Source organism: Etheostoma spectabile, chromosome 4 (genome assembly GCF_008692095.1).
Source record: "Etheostoma spectabile isolate EspeVRDwgs_2016 chromosome 4, UIUC_Espe_1.0, whole genome shotgun sequence".
Classification (NCBI taxonomy): Eukaryota; Metazoa; Chordata; class Actinopteri; order Perciformes; family Percidae; genus Etheostoma; species Etheostoma spectabile.
The window spans coordinates 14,318,515-14,331,618 of NC_045736.1; the positions used below are offsets into that span (position 1 = coordinate 14,318,515).

General features: G+C 41.6%; 1 protein-coding gene across 10 annotated transcripts in view; it reads left to right on the forward strand.

Annotated features, from left to right (window-relative positions):
- slmapa (sarcolemma associated protein a) overlaps positions 1-13,104 on the forward strand; it is a 63,224-nt gene that overhangs the window by 15,176 nt on the left and 34,944 nt on the right. For 9 of the 10 annotated variants that reach the window (XM_032513737.1, XM_032513736.1, XM_032513739.1 and 6 more), the window contains 3 exons: positions 2,557-2,704; positions 3,159-3,231; positions 12,836-12,872. In XM_032513737.1, coding sequence (XP_032369628.1) covers positions 2,557-2,704; positions 3,159-3,231; positions 12,836-12,872 — 258 coding nt within the window. Of the gene's footprint in view, positions 1-2,556; positions 2,705-3,158; positions 3,232-6,520; positions 6,763-12,835; positions 12,873-13,104 lie in introns of those variants that run through there. The other variant, XM_032513745.1, reaches the window with a different exon arrangement.

Sequence of the window (13,104 nt, forward strand, 5' to 3'; positions counted from 1 at the left end):
TTCAATTAATCTTTGCAGCTCTACTGTCATTTAATTATTACTTATTGGCTGTGTGACATGCTGCTGATAATGTTGTGAGCCTGTGAAAATGTCAAATAATTTATTAAATATGGACAATGGGCAGAAACTAAACTTGATGACATCGTGTGTGTGTGTGTGTGTTGTGTGTGGTGTGTGTGTGTGTGTGTGTGTGTGTGTGTGTGTGTGTGTGTGTGTGTGTGTGTGTGTGTGTGTGTGTGTGTGTGTGTGTGTGTGTGGTGTGTGTGTGTGTGTGTGTGTGTGCGCCATATGTGAGGTATATGACGCATACACTGTCTGTGTTGTTGCTGGGTGAAAAGCTCTATAGTTAGGTCCCTCCCTCCCTGTCTTTAGGTTACCATGGGGACAGGAGGTAACTGTGTGTGTGTGAATCATGATCTGTGAATTGGTAGCTTTTCGTAGCTCGCTGCATTTGGATAACCAGCAAAGTCAACCAGTCCGTCCCTCTCTCTCTCTCTCTCTCTCTCTCCCTCTCCGTCCTTCCTGTCTTCAGTGTTTAGTCGGTGTCTCCCTCTCTGGTAAATCGACAGTGGTTTTCAGTCATGATGGAGAGCCGATGAATGAAACATCTGGAACGACAGACAGACAGGCCTCAGGCATCCAGATCAGATCGCTAACAGTGTGTGTGTTTGTTTGTATGTATACCTTTTCTGTGTTTTTGCTTTATCAGTGTGTGTCTTACATTTGTGTTTGAATGTTAGCATTCAATGTGTGCGAGTGTGTGCGAGTGTGTAATGAAATGTGAACTCTCGCTGATCGATTCTTTCACATTGACAGTGGTTGTTTTCGTCCTCATGGATTTGCGCTACGTGACTGTCTAAGTGCTTTTAAATGATGTGCACGGTTGCTGTGTTGTTGGTATCATTGTTCATTTCTGGGCTGTAGAACTACAGCACAGCCTCGGGATTTGAACCACTAGTCACATAGCCCGAAGTACTGAGGGAAGGAGTAGTGATGAGTTCAATGTGAGTCAAGTGCAACACTACAACAACAACAATCTGCATTCAAGAAAGCATTTCCTTCTCAAACTGTTTGAATATTAAACACCAGGGCTCCAGACTTAATTTTTTTTTTTTTTTAACCAAGAGCACTGTAGACCCTAACTAAAAATATTTAAGGGCACAGGCAGAAAATTTAGGGGCGCACACCTTAAATCTACCTGCAAAGCAATTTTTCACATTTGAACCCCGATTTTTAACTGTATTACTGATTTAATGCTTTGGTAATAAATGCAGAAACTACATTATGTTGTCTTTTAGTGACAGTCACATTTTATTAAACGGTGCTTAAAAAAATATTATTAGCAATTATATTGAAGGGGATTTAAACTTCAATGGAACGGGGAGTATGTATTTGTTTTTCTTAATTAGGGCTGCTTGATTATGGGAAAAATGATTATTTCAGTCAATAGTGAAATTACGATAATGAACTTAAATAAACAGTGGAAAAAGTTAAATAAATAACAGTAAAAAAACACACACAACTGTGAACTTTGCCTTAATACTTTTTCTATTGAAACTTTGTTTGTTTTTTTTCCATTCAGAACAAGAGAAGATAGGAATTGACTTGCAAAACGTAATGAGAAATCATTACAGGCAGTCAACAGAGTACCAGTTCACCCATACAGGACACTTAGTGTCCATGGCCAACTGCAGACTTGTACCTAGAGCTGGGGAAAATATCAATATTAAATCGATATCGTGATATGCGACTAGATATCTTAGATTTTGGATATCGTAATATTGTACAATGGCATAAGTGTTGTCTTTTCTTGGTTTTAAAGGCTAAATTACAGTAACGTGATGTCATTTTCTGAACTTACCAGACTGGTGTAACTGTTCTATTATTTGCCTTTACCCACTTAGTCATTATATCAGTCATTATATCCACATTACTGATGATTATTTATCAAAAATCTCATTGTATCAATATTTTGTGAAAGCAGCATTAGTCAACACTACAATATTGTTGCGGTATCGAGGTATTTGGTCAAAAATATTGTGATATTTGATTTTCTCCATATCGCCCAGACCTAGTTGTACCTATTGTGCAGCAACAATGTTCCATGCATTGCCTTGGACCCATGCAGCCGCTGTCTTACAACTGGTAAATGTCTGCAGCGGTCTGCGGAGCATCCTGTATGTCCGAGCCTGTCTCCACTATATCCACCTGTGAGGTTGCCAGCTGTGTGTAAGATGGCCGATTTAAACTCACCAGTCCGCATCAATGTAGTGCCATGTGTTACTGCTGGTGACATTCTGGGCATGGCTGCTGTCATATTGCATACATTAAGCACTGGTATGATGTATAGAGCTGTGAAGTGAACTGTAGCTGGAAAGTTCACGGTCATCCTTTATCATATATGTTTCCATTCCTTCAGTCAGAGTCCTAAATGATTTCAAACTTGACTCCACTTCATTTCAGCGATTATAACAGTCCGTCTGTTTTTTGTGTGACATTGTTTTATTATATATTTGCCTTTACATGGTCCTCACCTGCTGTGTTTGTATGTGTCAGTTCTACCTGCAGGACACTAAAAGCAGCAACGGGACGTTCATCAACAGCCAGAGGTTGAGTCGCGGCTCGGAGGAGAGTCCGCCCTGCGAAGTTCTCTCCGGCGACATCATTCAGTTTGGCGTCGACGTCACTGAGAACACACGCAAAGGTATATGCACATACAGAATTGTATTTCCCATACATTCATTTATTCGCACCAGCTTGCCACAATGTCAACATTGACCGCCACATATTGATTTTTTTTTTTTTAAGAATATATAAATGGGTAAAATCTTATTTCATTGAATAGGTGCGCTTTGATTTTGCTCAGCCCCTTGTTTTCCCTGTCTCAGCAACACCGATCTGTTTTAACCCTACAGTTACATAAGACAACGATAGTACCCTTTTTTCCAGGAGCTTATGAACATTTCTGTACTGACCGGTCCAGAACCGGTACCAGTTTTGTTCTGGTTCACAATACCCATCCCTAGTGATGGTGTTGTTCAGGGCTTCTCTCCACAGTCTCCCTGCTCACTGATGATGGGATGACTACATGACTCAGAACTGGTAAGAAAATATAAAGTGCTTTAACATGGTGGTTGTCTGTCTGTCTGTGTTTCCAGTCACCCATGGCTGCATCGTGTCAACAATCAAACTCTTCCTACCTGATGGGATGGAGGCACGCCGACGAAGCGAGTAAGCATTCTTATTGGTTAACACTGATCCATGGAGCTTACCTATTGGTTACTCACAAATGTTAGTTGAATGCAAAATTGGTTTCTGCTTATTGATTGGAACATTATCATTGGGCAGAATTAACGGACAGGTGGTTTCAGTCGATCTCTGGTTACTGCAAATTATGCTGTTACTGTCTGTGTGACTGCTTTCATACACGCGCACGCACGCACGCACGCACGCACGCACGCACGCACGCACGCACGCACGCACACACACCACACACACACACACACACACACACACACACACACACACACACACACACTATTTCTGATTGCATAGTGATGATGATTAGTGCCAGTCTAGTAATTGACAAGGGCAGCCATTTCGTTAAAGGGTAATTTTGGTAATTTTAAACCTTTTCAACCGTATTTTCTCAGGCATTTATGTCCAAGTGACTAATGTGAACAAAATCTTTTGAAATTGGTCTATAATTGAGCAACACTGCTACAAGTTCCCCTTCAACAAGCTGCAGAGGGAAATGGTTTGCGTTCATATTTTAGATCTTTGTGACCCACTGTTTTAAAACTGTTGCTGGTGTTGTTGGCCACGTGGTCATTTGACGTTTGCATGGATTTATGCTGAGTGTTTGAGAATGAAGGAGATTGTGTTCAAATTATAGTGCCATAAAAATTTGTGTGTGTGTGTACAGTTACACGGGCTATAGCATACCAGCAGCTGACCCAGCATGGAGCTTCCTACTGTACTGGGAGTCCCTCCTTGGTATGTCTGTGAGTGTGTCATTGGCTAGTGTAGATTCAATGTGGAATCTGTGTGTGTGTGTGTGTGTGTGTGTGTGTGTGTGTGTGTGTTGTGTGTGTGTGTGTGTTGTGTGTGTGTGTGTGTGTGTGTGTGTGTGGTGTGGTGTGGTGTGTGTGTGTGTGTGTGTGTGTGTGTGTGTGTGTGTGTGTGTGTGTGTGTGTGTGTGTGTGTGTGTGTGTGTGTGTTGTGTGTGTGTGTGTGTGTGAGAGAAGTGCCCGGGTATGTGCCATGGTGGCAGTGCATCTGCTGCCCTGCTCCCGCTTTCAGTCTGGAAAACACAGACGAGCATCCTGACCCGCATGAATACAGACTGAAATAAGGAGTTGTGGGTCTGCTCTGCTCCTGCTGTCTATGTTGGCAAAATAATAATTTATTTCCAATACTCTTTGACCACTTGTGATCCTATCACACTTCCCCGCTTTATATGCAAATTACGTACATCCTTTACATTTGCGCATATCTGTAGGTTGTGTGATTGCGTGCGTATAGATGTCAGTTGTTCCTCTTACGTAAATCATACATTAGAAACGTGTGATGATGCGCCGAAATAAGGAGTGTTCACAAAGCAAAATGTCAACTGACGGGCACCAGGAACTGTGCAGGAGGGGAAGACGTTTTTTTAAAGTTACTGTGTACTCAGCTCACACTACGTTTGTAACTTCTAACTAAATCCCTGCGGTTTAAAGTTTAGGTTCTATATCTGCTTAATTTTACGTCACATGTTTGCCAATAAGAGCATATGGTTGTTGAATGTTGTCTAAAATGCTCCCCGATGTTCACCAGATAGTCGCTTACTGTGTCTCTGTGCTGTTTGGTGCTGAACAGGTAGTATACAGTGATTTTTTTTTTTTTTTTAAGTTATATTTTTGGGGGTTTTTATTCCCTTTATTTGGACAGGACAGAAGTAAGTATGTGTGAAAGGGGGAGAGAGAGAGAGGGGGGAGCGACATGCGGCAAAGGGGCCACAGGCCGGATTCGAACCCGGGCCAGCCGCGCCGAGGAGCAAGCCTCTGTACATGGGCATCCGCACAGACCACTGCGCTATCTGGATGCCCAGTATACAGTGATTGTTAAAAGCATTTTCACTTAAAACAATGCTACTGCTTACCAAAACGGTAAAGTTGTCGGCCTGACAGCTAAACAATGGGCTGAAAGTCTGTATGGCTGGGTAATTCAGGTTTAATCAACACGTCATGAAGGTAAACGGCACCTTTAACTCTGCCATTGGAGTCTCGCAGTGTAGTGTCACTAGCCTGTCGTCATATTCAGATTAACTTCCTGACCTCGAATGTTGTGTTCGGGGCTAAGTTTGGCTGGCGTCCAGGCTATAGTGTCACAGTTCTCTCAATAGAAATTTGAACCAGCTGCTGAAAATACATACACAGATGTAACTGGTGTCACTGGGCTGAATTACAGGTAATATAATTGTCATTGAACCAAGCTATTATTAATTCATATGGAGGAAATTACACTATAATCAGTGATGCTACCCACAATCACAAATCCACAAATGACAACTTTCTCCAGCCCTACTTAATCATTATTATATTGAGGCCACAGCAGCTTTGTCTCTTTATAAAGTGCAGCTGGAGAGTGAGTAAAGTTAAATCAGACTTATTAATTCACAAATGTTTCTCAATAGGAAAATGTTCTCTAAGTTTAAACAGTTTTTTTTAACTTCAGAGCAAACAAAGTCTTTTAAATAGCTGCAGTAGGCGCTCCCTGCAACCTCTTCCAAAAGGTTGTGAACACTCCCATATTGTTTTCCATCTAATGTGAAACACCTGCTGTGATGTCACTGAAGGGAGTGTGGCCAGAGAAGTTTGAAAACATGCATCAGCAGCTTTCTGCCTCTGTGATTCATTGTGAAGTCAGATCATTATTCTTCTTCTTCTTATTATTTTTATTGTTATTAATGTGGTCACACAAATACACAAGAACATAGAGAACAACATAAACAAATCTATTTCAAGCTCCAACTCTTTATGTAATGTCTCTCAGTTTCCGTACAGGAAAAAATGCAACTTTTATCTGTTGCAAATATTATTCTACCAGGTAAAAATTTAATTCTAAAATGATGAAATTAAACCGTGAGATGTGTGTAGAAAGTGTTTAAGGGTTTACCGCAGTTTGCTCCCAGTCAAGGTTTTGTTCATGACAATACAGCTCCTTGTTTCCCTCGTCAGTCTGGTATCACCTGCTGTATTTCCTTAGAACACACACACTCTCACGCACACAATCATGTTGAAGTGTTACTGTTTCATATTCAGAACCATTGCGCTCTAGGTGACTGGAGCTTTTGAATGCAGTTTTATAAACACATGACCTCCACCCCTTAATGCAATGCCAGGTTAGTTATCCAGAAATTTAGCCTCCCACAGATTATAAGTGCAGTTAAGTACCATACTTGCAGCAGATAGGGGGGGGGGGGGTGTTTCCTCACAGTGAGTGCCAGGAGGGGTGGAGCTATAGTAAGTTGCATAAGTTAAAGGAAGAAAATCTGCTGCTTTGCTTAGAGCTGTAGGAGTAAAGAGTAGAAAGGAAAGTAAGTTTGTTTTTATGTTGCTGTGGAAAAGTAGGGAGGAATCAGCTGCCTCGTCTAGAACTAAGAGAAAATGAAGTAAGAAGAAAGGCTCCATTTTAGTTCAGAGTCAGGCTGCGATAGAGGCCGAACAGTGAACTTTGTCCTGTGACAGATCATCACCTGACACACACAGCATCTGACAGGTAACCTCTCTGCTGTCCTGAATCCCAACCAGGTTTTAGGCTCAAAAGTTCCAGATCAGGCTGCTAATTGGTAATCAATTTTTTTGGGGGGGGATTTGTTTTTTACAACACAATGTGAGGCTTGAACTGTTGAACTTGCTGTCTTAAAATGAAGCTAGAAGTCTGAAGTGGTTGACATTTGCCAGAGAACATACAACGCACAACTGATTTCTTGTGGTATGTTCAGATAACTGTTGGGTTTGTTATTCATGCCGTCTGCTGATAACATGAAACTAAACCAGAAGCAGCAGCTGTGTTGAAATATGTTACTCCTTTGTTGTTTCTTTTATGCAGTAGTTTTTTTTATTTATTCATGTATTTGAACAATCCTCTCTGTACAAATCTGTGGCAAGTAGGGAGGTCCTCCAGGATTGGTCCAAGTGTTCTCCAGGACTAGGGCGAGGCATCATTGGATTTAAAAAAACATCAAACTCAACCCATATGTTTTGGTATTGGTTGAGCTGCAACTAATGAACGTGCAGTCTAAAAACATCCAAGGAAACAGTGTAAAGTGGCAACCTCAATTTACCAGAATTCAAGGTGACGTCTTATAAATTAAATATGTAATAATAATTCAATTACATGCTCATTCTGTGAAATTGAATCTGTAATTGAAAGGGGCATGTTCAAAATAATAGCAGTGTTCAATTAGTGGGGTGATTGATTCTGTGAAGAAACAGGTGTCAATTATGGCCCATATTAAAGGAAGGAAGGAAGGAAGCAAGTGTATTGCATGCTGGTTATAGTGCATTTCACCCTGAAATACTCAGCAAAATGGGTCGTTCCAGACATTGCTCTGAAGTAGGCCTGCACAATTAATCGTTATAAAATCGCAATCTCGATTCACCCTGAGTGGGGGTGGACTGGAGCGTATGCTACTCACAGAGTGACTGCTGAATCATCATGATTGGGTCCAGCACGGGTCGAATGGCGGGTCAGCGGAGTTGCACACGTGTGTATGAAATGTCTGTATTGTCACTGCGCTGCATTTTTATGAACCATAATATTCTGGCCATGGGTCACATGTCTTGCCCAGGTCCAGCAGCTACGTCTCACACACTATTAGGCCTACTCAACACGATAGCAGAGTTACCAGCGGAAAACACTGGTACAAATACAGGTTTGCCTCTCATGCTTAGCAATATACAGCTGTGTTAAAACTGCAGACAAATGTCAGAAGTGTGGACCGGTGCTGTCGCCGCTGTGTCCCTCCATGTTGCTGGGGAACCGTGTGTGAGTGAATGGGGGCGGGGCTGCGTGGAGAGTAAGAGGAGAGATCCAAACACAGGCACGGCTTTACAGAAGAAATGGGTCATGTAACGCAAAATCAAACCATATCGATATAAACAACATTGCTTCGTTTGTGGAGAGGCAGCAGATGCGAGGACGTTGGGTACACCGGTGCGACCTATGGAAAATGTTAGTTGCACCACCACAAATTTTGGCCGCACTCTAGAGCCCTGTGAGCTAACAGTCTTAACTAGCACCGACTAGCACTGGTCACTGCCGATGTCTGAAAAACAACACAGACGGGACAAAATGTTGCGTTTACTGGTAAACTGGTAAACCTTGACACCTTGAAACCATGTTACTCTGTCCTCTGTGACTGTCTTACATCTAGAAACTAAGCTGCGGGGTGCAGGGAACTACTCTGACTGCCACATGATCAGACAGGGGTTTATGGAGCGGTAGATTGGCGTTGCAAAAACCCCCCCCAAAAAACGAAGCGTTCTATAACGGAATTAAACATTTAAAATATTGCTCAATCACGCAAATTTGATTGTGGGAAGCCAAAATCGTGATTACAATTTGATTAGTTGTGCAGCCCTACTAGAACACTTGTGGCATCTACTGCCCCTGTCAGGTCCGGAAGAACTGCATCCATAGTACCTAAGGTACTGTAGAACCGTTACGTTTTCAGAATTTTGGTACTGACTTGGTGTGGAAGTATCTGGTCTCGTGTGACATCCGTACTCTGCGGTGGGCGTCATGGGACTTTTTTAAAGAGGATTTTTTTTGGGGGGGCATTTTAGGTCTTTATTTTCATTGGACAGATGAAGACTGTGAAAACTGCATGATGATAATAGTAGATAGTAGAATGAGATAGATAGATAGATAGATAGATAGATAGATAGATATAATATGGGCGCGTGGTCTACCAGGTGAGCTACCCAGGCACCCATGTTTATTACATTTAACCCGTCCTATCAGGAGTGATGGGCAACCACTGTTACTGAGTACATGAATGACAATCTGTCAAATATTTGTGGAAAAACCAACCAGGTATTGAAATTCTTTCCGTGTGGACCAACGTGGTCTACAAACAGACCTACATTGCCATTCCTAGACCCATGCTGCCATGCATGGATAAAAACTGAAACTGGCCCCACTGTTGCCTGATTTAATGACGTATATCTAAAACATCTTGGTTTGTAAAATACAGTGGAAATAAAGCTTACAGATTGTCAAATTCCTTGTGTGGGTAATGGCTGTTTGATTTATGAACTGGCAACAACAAAAAAATGTCATTGTGGATATGGAGCCTCCTGCTGTGATGATGCTGTTTGAGTGACACAACTGCTGCAGGCAGTAGTGATAAATAAGGCAACAGTATGCACAGTGATTGCCGCAGTATTGAAAATTAAAGCTTGACAGACCACTGTGACTGAATGAATGTAGCAGAAACAAATTGTTGGAACCATGCAGTTAGATGGAGTCATTAAGGACATTAAGTCCTTGTTAGGAAGTCTCACCACCAGTGTTGCAGCAATCAGACAGACATTGGGACAAAAGACTGTTACAAAATGAGTGATAAATTGCTGTTGTGCAGTGTATATTTATTTAAAATTGGCACTTAAAAAAGACAAATGCCACTAAAAAACAAATTTGAGATGGCAATAAGTTCAATTTTGAACAACAGTCAAGTACGTATTGTGTGTACTTGCAGCCAGTTTCATTTTGTGTGCTGTTTTTTAAGTAACCCCTTGGCTAATTAAACTCCCCATATAATTATGAATTTTGTAACTTTATTAAATCAATTTTACTGTGTGAAATGTAGCTTGAAATGATCTGTCACAGCGCACAGATGTATTCAAAAAGACTACATAAACGATGCAAAGTCTTCCATCTTATGAGACAGTGGACTTTGTGAGAGGATTTTTGAGGTTTATGAAGATTATTTCCTGGAGGATACTTGGAATTCTTAGTGTCAAGTGATCCTCGGGCAGCAGAACTCAATGTAATGCAGCTCTGAAAACACTTAACTCAGCACAGTGAAATCAGTCTCTGGTGTTTACTGTGATGGACGATGTTGCTATGTGGACGTTATTTGTCACGCTGAAGGAGAACAGCCGCAGCAGAGAGCCTGCACTGTTGGTGCAAAATGTACAAAAGGCCTCTTACATTACTGGCTTAGTCTTTGAGGTATATTTATCTAATTCACCCGCCCAAGCTTTGGCCTTGAGCACAAAGCAGCAATCACTAAGTAAAGTACTTTTCCCACCTAAAACCATTTATTTTCTGTGTACATCTCAGCCTTTTTAGATTCATATTAACAGCCAGTTTACTATCAGTTTGTTTTTATAATGTTTTATAATATGCTTTCGGATTGTATGTGTGTCTTTCCGTCCCATTCTTGTGAACTAAATATGTCAGGACCCCCTGGTCAATTTACCCTCACCTATGGTCACTAAGGCAGGGTCATGACCATAAGAACTAGATCGTGGGTACAAGCGGCCAAAGTGGGTTTTCTCAGGAGAGAGGCTGGCGTCTACCTTGGAGATAGGTTGAGAAGCTCAGAGCCGCTGATCTTTTGTGTCGAAATATTCCACCTGATGTGGTTCGGGCATCTGGTAAGGATGCCCCTTGGGCGTCTCCCTAGGGAGGTGCTCCAGGCACGTCCACCTGGGGGGAGGCCTCGGGGAAGACCCAGGACTAGGTGGAGAGTATATGTAATGGTTGACCAAAATGATCAGTTTTCTGAACTATCACGGTATTTTTAAGTTTGTTCAATATGTTCATAAAGCACTGATAGGCCTACACAAGCTGAAATAGTTCCAAAAAGTTTAACAGTGTTTGTTGGCTTGTAAAAACTATTGAAAACTGGCTGCTGAAACACCGGCCTACTGCAGGGGGCCCTGTAAGAACTTGAACCAGTGATGTCTGTCTTTGACATCCAGGAAGATTTATTTACAACTCCAACATGAGGTTAACTACAAAGTTGTATTTGACGTTACATGTAAAGTTGGATGTTGTTCTGAAATAGAAGCAAATCATAATGCACATTAATAAGCATCTGATTTACTATGAACATTATTTACTAAAATTAAATGTTTACATTAATTTCTCTGTAACAATTAACATGTCACATATTGCTCAGTAATACAAACTGAGAATAAGACACATCTATTACAGCACAAGCATCCATAATGGAGCAAACAGTGTAACACACCTTTAATAGCTTAGCACGTGGCTCCACAGGCTGGTCTGTTTACGCAACCAGAAACACAGCAACAGCAATATTATCAAGGTGATAATATATAGATTTCTCTCTCTAAATAAATAAATATGTTGTATCAAGGGCTAACTGTATGCACATCGTAGCAGAAGACACTGAAATATGAATAAACATAGTTTACGTTTACACAGATAACAAGGCAGTAAAACCCAAGACAGTTTAGCGAGCTACAGAATAGTTTTAACTTACGTTCTGGGCTACGTAGCTACATGACAAGTCCCAATATGGAAAATAAATAAGTCCGTTGTCCAGCTGCTACATTCTGTCCCCTTCTCCTGTCTGAGCGTGAGTGCTTAACAGGAGATGACCCTCGTCACAGATTTGTCAATCATCTCAGTACTTATGAATTTAATGAGAGAGGGTTGTGTTTTGCCCTCATAGTTGTTGTAGGATCTGCTGCTTTCTCCACCTCCTGCTGGTTGGTAGTTACACATTAGCAGAGTCGGCTTAAATTTCACCCAGAGTCAAGTTAACCTTCATTCCTGAACTGGATGTTTCCAGGTAAATTTTGTATTATCTTAAAACAAACTTGTGTGACCTTGTGCTGCTGTTGATACAATACCATGAAAAAATATCTCCACTAACTGAAACGGGTCATGTTCTGGCAGGGCAGAAACTGAAGGTGGCCAATTTCGCCCACAATGTGACTCAGTTATCTCATTGCTCAAAGTGTTGAATTAGAAATTTCTGTTTTTAAAATCACCATCATTGCAACTACCGTCATAACTCCTGTGTCCTGTGTGAGTGATACAACATAGAGAATGGTGGAAACAACCTTTACTGTGACCAAATAAAAACACCCGGGGGAGCCAAAATGGTTGGCCAAAACGTTGTGTGCCTTATTTGCACTATTAAAGTATTTTTCCAGCGTATCAAATTGCTGTTGTGCAGACTTTACCTTCTTTTTCGAACTTATTAATAAACCTAACAGAACAATTATTCCTATGTCATATAAAACACCTGGCCTGTGCGTGCGGCTGATGTTATGTCTGGGAGTTAAACTAGTCAATCAATCTAATCAACTACATCTAACCAACTACCAGGGTAAATCTAATTTAAGGAATTTTTTTTTTATTTATAAAAGATTGTTTTTTGGGGGGGTATTTTTGGCCTCTATTTTCGACGGGACAGATGAAGACATGCAAGGGGAGAAAGAGGGGGAAAGACATGCAGCAAAGGGCCGCAGGCCAGAGCGGAACCAGGGCCCGCTGCATGGAGGACCACATCTCCACACGTGGCCCCCGCTCCGCCAACCGAGCCATCCAGGCGCCCAGGAAAATCATTTTGGACCAAAGAAAGTCTTCACAGATATTTAAAAGATCTCAAAGAAACATGGATTAGAGATTTTTCGATTTGCGTTTTATTTTTAACGAGGAGGTGAAAAAAAAAAAAAAAAAAGAGTGTCACAAGACTTTTTAAAGAGCCCGTTTTCTTCGTTTTAGGCGTGGTTACCCCTTCTGTCTTCCCTCCTTGTTGTTTCCATGGTGACAAACTGTTTCTCCTCTCTTGCCTTTTCAGTGTCATCCAGGCTCCGTTACCACTACCTGTAGACAAGGTAAGAACACAAATGTTTGTGTTGCCTACCCACACACACACACACCACACACACACACACACACACCACACACACACACACACAACACACACCACACACCACACACACACACCACACACACCACACAGTGTGGAGTAGTCAGCTGATAGAGGAATGCAGGGATTGCTGCCGCACTACAGAAGTCCTTCATGTGGAACAAGGGGAAAAGTTTTTCTTTCTTCCCACCGTTCAC